Source organism: Cupressus sempervirens, chromosome 9 (assembly GCF_028749045.1).
Source record: "Cupressus sempervirens isolate cs-2001-9-10 chromosome 9, ASM2874904v1, whole genome shotgun sequence".
NCBI classification, from domain to species: Eukaryota; Viridiplantae; Streptophyta; class Pinopsida; order Cupressales; family Cupressaceae; genus Cupressus; species Cupressus sempervirens.
The window spans coordinates 571,846,658-571,861,164 of NC_143126.1; the positions used below are offsets into that span (position 1 = coordinate 571,846,658).

Genomic DNA, 14,507 nt, shown 5'->3' on the forward strand with positions numbered 1-14,507 from the left:
TTGATTACCATGTGACCATAGTTGTGGGATTGTGAATGAGTTATTCTCGTCTGATTCAAATGATCCTTGATTGTTCATCCTCGTGTCACACTCATTATCTCTATGGCCAAATTTGTTGCAATTGTAAAAATGACCATTAAACATAATAGGTATATTCCTGCAAACCCTAGTAGTATGACCCATCTCATGACAAATTGAACATGTAGGACTAAGCATATTCCTAGATACATTTGCAATATGACCCACCTTATGACAATTGATAGAAACAGTCTATTAAAATTTCTTACCATAACTTCTTTATTCACCTTTGATGGAGACTTGGCATCTTGTTTAGGCTTTTTGGATCCAAATGATTCACCAACTTCATAGCTGGTATAACCAAGACCATAAGTATCACCATGCATCCTTTGGTTCTTGATTTGTTCATCTGATTTCGCAAAGATTTCATTGAACTTTTTTAACATATCATTTTCATCTTTCATCTCTTCCTACCAATAATGCTCCTCCCAAATTTACTCGATGTTGTCTGCAAGGATTCAAATCAATGAACAAGCTATGATATCACTTGTTAACTGCTAAGTTTGTCGTTGCACCAAAAGATCAACATGTCAATACCTAATACAACCTCTAGACTTATAGAAGACACGAGAAGTTGTTAAACTATATTGTAAATCTAGTGAGGGACATTGGTCCAGTGTCAACAAACCTCTAGCTTCATATGCCAAATTCTTAATCTTCTACACCTCTCCAACATCCTTTTTCATATTATCTATAATTTTAAATTTTTTACCCATCTATCTTTCTATTTCATTGTGCAATGAAAACAAGTCAAAAGTTCATGCAAAAACAACTAAAAGAATTCACTTTTTCACATTATAGGCTATTCAGTTCTAGAGATGCTCAATGAATAGATCTCTCCAAACTCTATTATTTGTTATGTACCAACATCCTTCTAAATTAAAAGTTTTCCTTTAGAAGTTTACTCTTTTGTTAGCTTAGTGTACTGTTACTTTCATTTATTGAGTTTTTGGGATAAGGGTTTTGATAATAAATTTTCTAGGTTTTATTATGTTGCCAAAGTTACTCTTATTAAGACTTCAACTCCACAAGAGTTTTTTGCAACCTTCGACTACAACATAATATATTGAGTTTACTTTGATGTGAAGATATTCTTTCGAAAGAGATTTTCCATGGCAATCATTATGTTATAATATATCATTTTGTTGGTATTTTTCTCTTTCATTGTAAAACATTATTTTGTTTCTACATTTCTCCTCCTAATCTGATTAGTGTAAGAAATTCATTCCACAACTCTACTTCCTTTTACTAATCTCCAAAACTTTTGGTTAGTGTCCAAGTCTATCATGGACTCGGTAGTGTAGGAAGTGCATTCCACAACTCTACTTCCTTTCACTAATCTCCAACACTTTTGGTTAGTGTCCAAGTCTATTATGGATTCAGTTTTTATATGTACAAGATACTGAAATTCTCGTAATTATCTGCATTGCATTCAACAGCATCTATATATGTTATTATGCACTTCTTCAACCATGTATTTTTTCACTGCAAGGCATTTTTGGTCACTTAAATATATTGAAGTCAACTAATGATAAATGAATGACTACATCATTTGTTGATGATCCAATATGTTCCAAAATGTACCCATTGTAATAGTATGCTGAAATGGTGTCGATGCTACTAGTAGTGCTAATGTACTTGCTAAATGGAATTGAAGCTATTAAAAATGCCAAGGTACTTGCTATGATCTGGTCCTTTTGGTTTTGAGGATCTTGTTATGTTCTCTCATCAGTGTTAAGGTGGATATTCATCTAGTCATTTTCATTTTGTTTAGCTTTGATTGTGTGCAGGAGACCCCTTTCATATTCAGTCTTTAGTAACAACATAGCTTGTACAAATATGCTTATCTGAAGTAATATTCATCCAAGTCTGAGGAAAGAAATCAATTTGATCAAAATCTTTGAGCGAACATCAATCATATATTTATTATTTGAAATTCCCTTGCCAATACCTACAGAAAGACAAAATATAGCTTTGAGAACTCCGCTTCAAAGAAAAGGCACAAATATTATGTTTCCTTCGAGTTCTAGATATCAGCATGTTAGTTCACTCAAATTTAGTCCGAACCTTAATCAAATTTAAGGTTTATGCATAAGCAAATTTTATTGTACTAGCAGCTTTTGGCAGGGACTGCAACTGCATCGCAGCACTTCTTGGACAGGTAGAGGTTACTTCAATTAGTTTTTCTACATTGATCTTTTCAAGCAACTTGTGCTGAGCTGACGAAAAATATTTTCAGTATTTTACTTGCACCGAAATCATTCTAAATTTGCTGTAATATTACAAATCAGAATGGCATTGTTCCGGATTTACCATGTTTAGAGTTGTGGAGTGCAAAAAAGTTTTTTGAGGTCAAGTGGAAACAACTAGATGCCATGTATTTCATAAGCAATGGTACTGACCTGGAAGTAAAGCTCATAACAAATATTTCACATATTTTCCATGCTATATTCAGCAACTAAGCAAAAAGAAACATAACAATATAATATACATACTCGTGAGTATGAAAGCTTTGCAGTGATCTAATTCTTGAATCAGTGATATGCATCTCAAATACTACGGCTCAAGGTGTCTTTCAATAATAGGATCCTTTGTGTAGCAAATTTACCTTTACATGACTTGGCACTCTAGGAACTGTGTAAGTTGAAGGCGTAGAGGGTAAAACTGTTAATTTTTTAAACAAGTAAACCAACCTATCACTTATTGAACTTCAAAAATTTGAAACTACAATAGACTGCAAGAACCATTAATATCAGCAATTCTTTAGCCTTGATTTTGAAGTTGCTCCTGCATATACATTCAGATAAGAGATCAAATAAAAGAACAAAGTTAATAGTCATATAAGCAAAAGATAAGACATGCTATCTAAATGTCTCCTTTATGAGAATTGAGGAATGGGTTGCAGAAAATAAATTACAGAAAATAGATTATGCAATTAATCTTTTAATAGTGAGCATAAATTTAAGAGGACACACAAGTCAGAAATCATAGGAGTATGGTGACCTGGGTTAAATTGCTCTGTGCATGTCTTGAGTGGATCTAAAGAAATTCGAGAAAAATTGAGAATATTTTAACAACATTAATGGTAAAACACAAACCTCGGAAACAAAGAAGGCATGAAAACCATATGGTACCCTTGTTTGAAGATGAACAACAGCAACAGGTTCAGGAGACATTGTTTTTGCATTAAAAACATTCACCTCTGATTTTCTGCAATTTACAACATTGAAAAAAGAACAGTTGGAGCAATGGAAGACCAGGAAAAATAAATGATTCCAATTTGAATTATCCTTAAATAATGATTGTGCAATAACAGGAAATATTAGTTACAAATTCATTGTTATGAACCAGAAAACATTTGGTGCAATAGGACATATAGATCTAATATATACGGTGGAAGTTCCAATTTGCAATCTCATGAGACACAAATGGAAGACATACAAACGTTGTTTCAAATTTGTTTTTTCCTTCTACTGTATCTCTGAATGATAATCTTCTTATGTGTAGTGATTAATAGTAATACTATGATTTATCCCGATCCTAGTTTCAGTATTGACTATGGTATTGTTATTATTCTGAGCCATTTTGTTAAAGACTATATCTCTCGAAATAGTGACATGTACTAGACAACCTATTCATCATGTATTTGATAGACAATAGCCTTCACATAAATATAAGTTTCTTCTTATCATCATTAGAGAAAAATATAAGACAACTCGGGACTCAAAAAAACTGAGTGTAAGCTAGAACCATACCCAGTGTTCTCATCATGAACAAAACAGATCAAGTAACCATCGTCCTCCTCCAGATCTAACCCAGAATCCCTGGGTATAAATATTGCCTCGGAACCAAATCTTCCAGGTCCAAAGTCAAAAACCCCTAGCACATTGCCTCCAACTTCAATCTGAAACTTTCCCGCCTCAGGTTCTGCTTGAAGATCGAACTTTACGAGTCCCTTGACCTTAGCTACTGAATCTAGTGTAGTACCATACACATAACGCTGCTTTCTGCATGCATGTTCAATCATAAAGTAGAATTAGATATTTCCCAATCAACCTTGTATCCAAGGCAATAAGATCGACCAGAAATGGAGACAAAATCAGAGATGTAGTGTTCTGGTAAAGAGGGTATGTATAAGTATAATCACTCAGAATTGTCTTACCTGCCAATATACTTTTCATTAATCCTTGGAAAATCTACTGCAGACTCCGACAGTTTCTTTTGTGAAGCCTTCCCACTCTTTAAATTGAAACGCATCTCATATCTGATCACCAAAGTAAAACAGATAATAACTGATGACTCATCCTTTATTTATGCATGGGTTAGTAACTGAAGCACAAAAGAACTAGTTAAGTTGAATGGTTCACATACAATTCATTCTGGAAATTTTTGATTTTTTCTTTGATGGGTCCACCAACCAGTTCCAGGTCCAAGTCAACCAATCGACAAGTGTAGAGGACAACTTCATCGCCCTCCTCCCATGCATTGGCTAATATTTGGTCGACAGTGCCCAACAGAAAATATAGATAAGACTCCTAAGAGATATCTCAGCTTGTTTTCAAAGTGATTGACCAGCCTATGTAGGATAATCATAAAACTGATGATAGTAATACAAACTTATCCACTACTAGTTGTAAAAGAGAAAAATGTAAGTTTATTATTTATTAAATATAACATTAAAAAAAGCAAGGAAAAATGAGTCTTGAAGGAAACTTAAGGCAAAAAGTTCTATAAGTTATCAAGACAATACTATAATATTATGCTTGTTTCTTAACATTACCATTATGAAAGATGTAGCAGTTTGGTAGCTCAAACCATCTCATCTGAAGATCATTTTTGGCATATCGAGGCAGTATACCAAAACGTGCTTTCACTGTAGTATCGTAAGAAATAATGAATTTGCCACCCTTAACCATATCCTGAGATAGCAGCAAGTAAAATTGAGCAATTTGATTTATTCTGGAGAGATATATAGACAACCTCTATCCTATATTTTCTTTATGAAGAACAAAAGGAATCTAAAGTTCTAAGGCTTTAAATACATTATTCATACAGCTGAATTATTTCAGTTCAGATAGTTTCCAATAACTTCTCCATACTCTTCAAACAACAAGGCAATGATATAAGACTACCCTGAAATACAAATACCTTTGGGGCAAAATAGAGAGGAAGATCCATGAAAATTGCATAGTTATCAGTTATTGCAAAGTCATGCATCATGACAGGCTTTGAAAGCGTTATGGGAACTGGATCAAGCATTATTCCCTCCTTCGTGACAACTCGATAAGTAGCATAGGGAGGAGTATGTTGGTAGCCAAATGTAAACATTTCTCCTGCATATAATGGAAAAAGTAATCAGGCACACAAATCTATATTTTAAAGCAGTCTATAGCTTTCTCAAACATCCTTTACGAGTAATTACGTTTACTATAAAATCAGAACGTGTTCTGCTATTGTGATCGGATCAAACTTTGGCTGTGCATTACAGTTATTTGATTCTTCTTTTTTGTTCTAAAATAGCCTTTAGCTTACTTGAACATTCTTTACTAGTAACTGCATTAAGTTTTAACTATCAAACTGGAACTTGTTCTGCTACCTGTATTTGGATCAATCTTTGGGTGTGCAGTGAATGAATGAGTTAATTTCTCATTATAATCCATCAGTCCAAGAGTCTGCAAATCTCCATCTTCAAAGACTTGAAGAGCATCTGCAAAGGAGAAAATAAGAAATAAGTTCAATATAGGATTACTTTTCCTTCCCTGAAACACTAAATAGTTTCTTATCTATTGTATCCTTTTGTGAAATGAGATAAAGAAAAAAATCAACAGGGTAGAAAATATGCTAACAGACAAGCTATTGATGAAGAGTTCCATTCATGTTAGCAGTTTCTTGGTGCTTCACTGTTAAAGTTTTAGGTCAGATAGGAACCTATGCACAGGTTCAGTGTGAATGTGTTCGAGTTCCAAGTGCTTTGACTTAATCTATCTTGTACTTCACCATAGTGATTAAGTGAAATCTTTTATTTAGCCAAATAAGTCGTACCTATAATTTTTCACTAGTCAGTTAGCCTAATCTTCAATCTCATCCTTATAAGTGATAAAGATGCTTTTAAGTATAGCTGGTTTTCTAGAATATTTGATTTTTGGTTAAATTAGTATAAAGATAGGAACAAAATAGAAAGATTGTCACATACTGCTGTAAATTTCTGTGCAGCTGTGAATGGCATCAGTTGTGGAGATTAAGTAATTAAAAATAGATTTCAAGCTGTATCCATATATGCTTTCAAATTTTGAAGATTTCACCATTGTGTGTTTTATGCACTGTTATATAGTAATAAGACATAGCACTAGGTATTAAAATTTTATTCAATCACTTTTATTATATTCAGAGGATCACCAGTTTGAATAGGTTCTATTCCCTGGCTTAACCAATCAGAAATACTGTAAGGGCAAAGGGAAGAAAGAGAAAGTATTACAAGGCTTATCTGCCTCTGAAAGTGCAAGTAGCTTCCCATGATGATATATAAGTGCTGTGTTGGCTGCATAATATGAAAAACTCAGATTAGTCAAGTAAAGAAATATATAGAAGAGCCAAGATTGCAGATGCCAAAATATCAGCTCTTACCAACATAACAAGTTTCTATCACAACAAGCTAATATATAACTAACGACACATTTATAAAATATTAAAAGAAAGAATATCACTGTGCATTAAGCAAATGCCACCCACAGCATGGTTCCTAAGTTAAAGAACTTGCCTGTTCCACCTCCATATGACATGTCCAAGACACCAAATTTTGTACGTAACACATGTATCTGGACCATTAAAAGTCCAAATATTCCTTTAAGATCTCCAACCTGTAGATTAAATGCAGACTAATCATTATAAATATTTTCTTCAAACAAAATCTTTCTTCTTTGACAATATTCTGTTCACCTTGACTTTGGTTAGAGAAGGTAGAAGTCAGATGTTGGTCAGGAATGAAGGATAGAGAAACTTTTTCTGGCAGTAGCATGCATTTTGATGGAATGCAGTAGCCATGGCAGCCTCAGAGGTTATCACTAAATGATAGTTGATGAAATTTCTCAAGTGGGAATTCTCTCTCATGAGCGTTGAAGGCAGGCATGTCTAGAATGTTTCAAAATGAAGTGCACCATGGTTCAGAAGGCGGGATATATGTTTTTCTGCCTCCTACCACTCTAACAGAATTCCATTAGGTGGGCGGCAAAAAGAGGTCACTCTCACAGGGTCAAACCAATAAAAAGTGCATAAAGTTGCGGACTCTACCCCAGCGGGAGACAGTATTCAAAGAAGTGCATATTATAAATGACATGCATTGATGGAAGCAGATCAGGAATATTGTGAACCATCTCAATTGCTTCAAGATTGGTTTCTCCCACATGGCCTCATCCAATCTTCTTTCTATTTCTCCCCCCGCATTATTTCATATAGCTTTTGAAATGGATAAATCATGATCTAAAGTTTTAGCACTGGATTCAACCTACGCAAGTAAGGTTTTAGGGTTGGAGTCCATGTTTTATTAGTACTGGTGTACCCTCTACTTTGGCCGATATCTAGGTAAAGCTCTATGGCTCCCACTGGAATACAGCAAAGAATGTTTTGAAGCCACTGGACATAGTTTAGGAGACTTGAAAGAAATAGATGTTAAGTCCATTTGCAAGTTTCAAATGATGTATGCTTGTTTGAAAATGTCCACAGATTTAAATCTTCCCCTCCCAAAGAAAGTAATTTTACTGGTTTGAAGTTCTTTCCTGTTATGCTGACTTGCACGCCATAAAGTATACACTTAGCATCTGCACCAAGTCCCCCTGATTGTGAAGTTCATTGCTCTTCACAATCAAGAATGGATCGAGTCTGCTCATCGGAAAGGTCTAATGTGGGGAGACTTCCTGGCAGCAAAATGCAAGCGAAAAGGTTCAAGAGAGAATCTCAGAATTAAAGATATAGCCCAACACCTGGAATGTTTAGTAGGGAATCCAGCGAGATTAGCATCTCTTGAAGAATTCAGGGGAAATCTAAGGCTTGCAAGAGGCTACTATTGGCATAGCAGGATCAGATAAGATAAAAAGAGGTAGAAAACTGTAATGAAAGTCTAGAAAGGCAGAGCCAAAGACAATGTGGAAGGGACCCAGCAAACGCTAGATGGCATTAGAAAAGAGTGGAGGAAGAACACTCCACATCAGAAATGAATGGTCTTAAAATGTTAGGGGTATTAATGACCCTAATAAGAAAACACTGGACAAAAACCAACTGCTAAAACTAAAGTGTAGCTTGTACTTCTCGAAGACAAAAAGATCTTGAATGAAAATTTGAAAGATTCCTGAGATCTTTAGGCTTCTGCTGGCAAGGTTATGGTCTAGAGGCAAAAGGTGCTTTAGGAGGCTTATGCATATGAAATGCTATTTCTCTAGCAATGGATTTTATAGAAAGCTCTCAGAATTGGATATGTTGTTCTTTTAATCCTTAAAATAAGTCTTTCACGAGTAAAGTCTATTACGATATTAGATAGTTTCTATTTACTCTCTTCCGTCTTTTTCAAATGGTCACTCTTTTTGTGATATTTCCACAAACTCTTGTTCATTATGGAAACTTTATGTTTCACTCTACAAGAATGTTTCTATTTCCTCTCCTATTCGCTATAGAAACATTCTCTTGTATTTCGTATATATAGATCATTCATGATCTTTTTTTAATAACACATTCATTATTTTGCCATAATATGGTATCAAATAAAATACCTGGCCTCTTTGGAAAAAAATTATTTCTTTTTGAAATTATTAGTTCGAAATTTTCAAAATATTTGCCCGAGTGTGTTCAAAATTTGCATCTTTTTTTCCCCTCAAAGTTTTGCATATTCCTGGTGTGTTGTTGCAGATCTCAACTGAGTTAGTCTCTCTTTTTTCTGGGTGCATCGTTTTCCATGCCTTGATTTTTGAGCCAGCAGAATCAAAATCTAATTCCAGATTCTATCTAAATTTTTTGAGCTCTTAATCGAGTGTCTCTTCAAATTTTCAGAGTCTTCCGTTAATCTGTCTCAAAGTTTATGCCATCTCAGCGTTTCCACGCTTTTCCATTGAAAAACCAGCAAATGGTATATCTCTCACCAGTCTTATGCTGAGAGGTAGTCAACGATTCAACGGAATGAACTACAACACCTAGAAACAGAGAATGATGACAATCTTTGAGTGTCATCACCTTGAGGCAATTGTTCTGGGTACTAAGACAGAGTCAAGGGATGCTTGATAGTGTTGCCCCTATGTTAAATACTTTGACTACCCTTGTGAAGCTTGTTGAGGAGAAGACAGCATCTAGTACTGTACCACAAGGCTAACAAATTTTGTAAGCAAGAAACGCAACTTGGTACCGATCTCTATGCCCATCCAAGACATGGTAAGTAAATACGTGGTAAAGACCCCCAAACCTAAGATGAAAAACTCTGCAAGATTGGTGACAGATTCAAAACTGCTAGGGTGACTGTAAAGGTTGCTACATACATACCCAAGGAAGGAACCTTGGAATTAGATGTCAATAACTTTGAAATGACTAAAGTGGATTTAGGAGTTCTAGACAAGGATGATAAAAACAACTTGTGCGAACACTTTGCGCAGCACACGTTAACACAATCTCAGAAGGGCAATCGAGACAAGAAAGAGCTCAAACAAATCATTACAACCATGGCAAAGTATATTGACTCATTCAATAGTTTTGGACCCTTGCCCTCAGCCCAAGCACCACTGGCCTTTGACCCCAATCCCCCCAACAACAAGAAATTACTAAGTTTGATCGAAAAGGGCAAAATGCTAGTTGTAGTGATGGATGTCTAGATTAGTGGGATAATCAAGGATGGAAACAAGTTCACTTAGGAGTCCAGTATCGTGTTCAATGATGCAAAAGCGTTACTTGGGGAGATATAAACCCAAATTCCGGTTAGGAAAATGGATGAAGGAAAATGGGCTGCTATGGTCACCTTGATTTTGGAGGTTAAAAGGTATGGAACGTCCAAATTCCTAGCTGAGAATTGATTAAAATTAGTTGATGAATGTATGTTGTACGTCTTTCAAAAAGAACATAGGCCTGAGAAATTCCATATTCAAAGTTGTCATTGCTGGAGTTCAAGCAATTGAAAAAGAAATAAAGGAAATGCATGACAGCATGGTAAAAGATATGAAAATCATCAATCCTACGAGCATTTTACAGTATGAAGAGGGCAACCAAGATGCAAAGACTCTAGTGAAACCCTTTGAAGTGGTCATGGAGGCTATCAAAGAGGGAAGAAACCCAACGGCGGTGGATTTCACCAAGATCGCACGGGTCCAACCTATGTTATGTCTTTGTGTTGATCAATTGCCAAGTATGGTGATAGGATCCTGAAACTCAAATAGGACACTTGAAGGACATGGGTATCAAACCTAAAAAGCCCCAGTGTGCCTGTAGTACAAGAGTTCGTGATTGCATACAGGAGCTGGAAACTCGCACATAATGCCACATTGGAGGATGACCGAGTAAATGAAACAGAACCGATCTTATCTGTTTAGTTAGTTTTTAGAAAATTCTAATGTTGGTTAAACTTTGGGGACATGTGTCCACCTGACAATGTTTCAATTTAATAATTATTTCTTTTGATCGCTAGGAGGTTGGCTTTTTAGGGAGACCTCCTGGTTGCTCTAAAACCATATAATGTTTGAACATGAACTAATTAAGGCATAGACAGTACGAATAGTTAGACTAAGTTTATGGTTTTATGAAGTGAAATGAACCTACATATCTCTAAAGCAGAAATATCTTGTCTTTGAGCATAAATGAAATAAATTAACATATGGATGTTGGTTTGAATCTTTGAATTCAAATTCATGGAATGAGTGTTTCTTTGTGAATACAACATTTTGTGCTTTATGTTATCTTTATTGATTGAAAGTAAGTAGGCATTTCATATTTGATTAATTGTTTGGTTAATTACAAGATTGGCTTTTAGTTCATAAGTGAAAGAAAACTTTAATTTTCAGAGCTTGTGATTGATTTCATACTTTTGTTGTATTAAGCTCCTCATCCAAGAATGATGCGAGAAGCCTTATGTACTTTCTGGTTAAAAGTGCTTATGTGTATAGAGATTAATAATGATTCATTATGGTTAAAAGTGCTTATGTGTATAGAGATTAATAATGATTCATTAAAAATTTGTGTAAGGGAGTTTTACCTTCAAAAAATTCAAAGGGTAGTAACCATCGTGTACTTACCCAACTGTTGGTAACTATTTTGTTTCCAAATTTCCAAATAAGGGTAATAAATATAGCGGAACAATAGAGGAGACAAATTTTTTCACCAACAATTAGTTTGCAAAGGATGTTCATAGGTGGAAGGTATAGATTTGATGAGACATTTGCACCAACTACTAGAATTGAAGCTCTTAGATCGTTTCTTTCTTACATTTCTTACAAGAATTTCAAGGTATATCAAATGGATGTTGAATCAACATTTCTAAGTAGAGATCTGGAGGAAGAAGTCTACGTTGAGTGATTGGATGGGTTTACCAGTTAATGATCAAAAGAACATGGTTTACAGACTAAGGAAAGCTTTATATGAATTAAAGCAAGCTCCTAGAACCTGGTATGCAAGATTGGAGAAGTATTCATTAGAGCTTGGATTCAATAGAGGTACTGTAGATAGTAATTTATAATTCGAAGTTAATTCTGAAAACATTTTGATTGTTGAAGTCTTTATGGATGCTATCATTTTTGGTGGAAATGATGACTTCAGATTTTTCTAATGAGATGCAGAAAGAATTTGAGATGTTTATGATAGGTGAGATGAAGTTCTTTCTTCGTTTTCAAACTACTCAAAACTTAGACCGGGATTTTCATATCATAAAGCAAGTATGTGCAAGAATTGTTGAAGAAATTTGGAATGGAAGACTCAAAGCTAGTTAGAACACCGATGGTTACACATTGTAAATTGACAAAGGATGATGAATCTAAGAGTACTAATTAGACTAGATATAGATCTATATTGGAGGTTTTCCATATCTAACTCATATAGGACCTGACATATCCAATGCAGCTGAAATTGTTCCTAGATATCAAATTAATCTAAAGAAATCACATGTGGCGACTATCAAAAGAATATTTAGATATCTGAAAGGAACAATGGGTTATGGTATGATAGAGCTGATGATTTCACCCTTAATGTATACACTGATGCAGACTGGGCGGGTAATATTGACGACAAGAAGAGCAATGGTGGAGGAGCATTCTTCTTGGGAAGAAGATTAGTTTCATGGTTGAGTAAGAAGCAAGATTGTACTTCACAATATACTGTTGAAGCTGAATATGTTATTGCTATTAACTATCCACAAGTTATTTGGATGAAACAAATGTTGAAGGATGTCAGAGTTCCTATGATGAACAATTTACTATTCATTGTGACAATTTAAGTGCTATCAATATTGCAAAGGACCCTGTGTTACATTTGAGGACTAAGCATATTTCAATCAAGCATCATTTCTTGAGAATGAAGGTAAATGAGAAAGAAGTCAAGTAGGAATATATGGCTAACAAGGAACACATAGATGGCATGTTTACAAAGCCCTTACCGAAGGATGCCTTTGAATATCTTAGAGGTATATTTGGGGTAATGGCCCCTCCTTTTCAGAAATGATTGATGCAGGATGGCATCACTCCAGTAGTCTTAATTGACCTGTCCTACAACTAGACTTAACATTTTGGGAGCTGCTCCTAAGGAGGACTAGTTGTGTAGTTGAAAGATTGAGGGTTGTTGAGTTATGCGAAGGGTGCGTTGGTCCTTTGCCATTGATGTCAAAAGGGGAGAGAGAGAGAGAGAGAGAGAGAGAGAGAGAGAGAGAGAGAGAATCATGCGATAAACAATGGTAATCAGAGAAAATCATGAGAGAGAGTTATGTGCAGAGAAGAGATTGAGAGAGAGAGAGAGAGTTATTGCTTTGCCCATTGAAAGTTTTTCACATCATATGTCGTCATTAATTGAAAAGGGGGAGATTGTTGGACTATTGGAGAGCAGAATTGTTGATGGTTATGTTTGACATTAATGTTTTGTCATTGGTGTTAGCATATTTATTTATCAAACAATGTACCTATATTGATCAATGCAAAGATAGGTTTGCTGGAGACACAGTTTGATGCACCTGTGCTTGCAAATGTTATGAAATGATGTTTAGTGATTCTACATGATATGTTTTCCATCTCATATAGTTGTGAGCTGATTCGGTGAAGTTATGGAGGATTTGATGAAGACTGATTACCCTTAGTATTTACTGAAGAATTGTCTAAGACAACGGTCTGGTATTTTGATCAACAAGTTTCAATAGAGCAGGATTTCAATCTGCAATTCAAGATACTTCATGGAGACATACATTCTCATGTTTCTACAGATTTGCTTGAGTATTGTCGATTCAGAAGTCAGTTTGTTCATTGCATAGAGGAAGGGAATTTATTTCTTGGTCAACTCAGTCAGATGATGTATTGTTTGGATTTTTGTGATTATCTATTTGATAATAACATTATAATTATTAATGTAAGGTATTCTATGTGTTCTAGCTAACACTTAGGAAATTACAATGGTTGATGTAATGTATTTTGGTATTAGGTCTCATATTGAGCCAACCTACTACATGTTTGAGACTTGTATAAGTGAATTCATTTGTGAACTCAGTGTGCATATGCAATGTGTATGGATGAATGTGAATGTGTAAGAGGATGTGAGTTTGAATCAGAGCAGAGGTCATAGTTGTTTGAGAAGAGGTGTGACTGGAATCTAATGTTGTAGCTTCAAAGGAATTGTATTGGTATGTTTGATGCTATCAGTCAATTTATTTTAGTGGATTATTGTCCACAATGAATTGTTGTTCACTCGTTGGGTTGTTGCTCATGTTGTAATTGGATTATTGTCCAAGCAAAGTTGTTGCCCTTGTTGTAACGAAGTAGTGAGTTCCATGCAAGTGCCTGAATGCGCGTGCATTCTCCATTGTACCTTTAACAAGGTTATATGTGCTAGTATATCATCTTGTGGATTTGATCCCCACTGAGATTTTTCCCTTAACCGGGTTTTCGTCAAGAACAAAATATTGGTGTTGTCTTGTGGTGTTATTTGCTTTGCATTACTTTTGAGTTTTTAGATCTAAAAAGTTTTGGATGGTTTAATGTTTTGATTTGCTCACAACTTATTCACATCCCCCCTACTCCCTCTCTGTTGTGTGTGGTGCATTGTTATTCCTAATAGAGAGTGCCTCATGATGATGGTTAAGGATCAAATGAGGCCAAAAAGAATAAGATCCTACCTTGGACCTAGGGTTGAGGGTCAAGGACACCCTATTGCAGCTCCCCTACTAGCCCCACATTGATCTTATTGTTGAGGTGAGAAAATCATACAAGGTGAGAAGT

At 35.2% G+C, this 14,507-nt stretch overlaps 1 protein-coding gene across 1 annotated transcript in view; it reads right to left on the reverse strand.

Moving 5' to 3' along the window:
- Nucleotides 1-2,496: 2,496 nt before the first annotated feature.
- The window catches only part of LOC149539953 (carotenoid 9,10(9',10')-cleavage dioxygenase-like), a 60,917-nt gene continuing 48,906 nt past the window's right edge, over nt 2,497-14,507 (reverse strand). Inside the window, exons 5-14 of the mRNA XM_089801168.1 lie at nt 6,836-6,935; nt 6,554-6,616; nt 5,675-5,785; nt 5,227-5,411; nt 4,859-4,997; nt 4,450-4,567; nt 4,241-4,342; nt 3,834-4,085; nt 3,177-3,288; nt 2,497-2,865 (exon numbers count right to left, since the gene is read on the reverse strand). Coding sequence (XP_089657294.1) covers nt 2,842-2,865; nt 3,177-3,288; nt 3,834-4,085; nt 4,241-4,342; nt 4,450-4,567; nt 4,859-4,997; nt 5,227-5,411; nt 5,675-5,785; nt 6,554-6,616; nt 6,836-6,935 — 1,206 coding nt within the window. The 3' untranslated portion in view covers nt 2,497-2,841. The remainder of the gene's footprint in view (nt 2,866-3,176; nt 3,289-3,833; nt 4,086-4,240; nt 4,343-4,449; nt 4,568-4,858; nt 4,998-5,226; nt 5,412-5,674; nt 5,786-6,553; nt 6,617-6,835; nt 6,936-14,507) is intronic.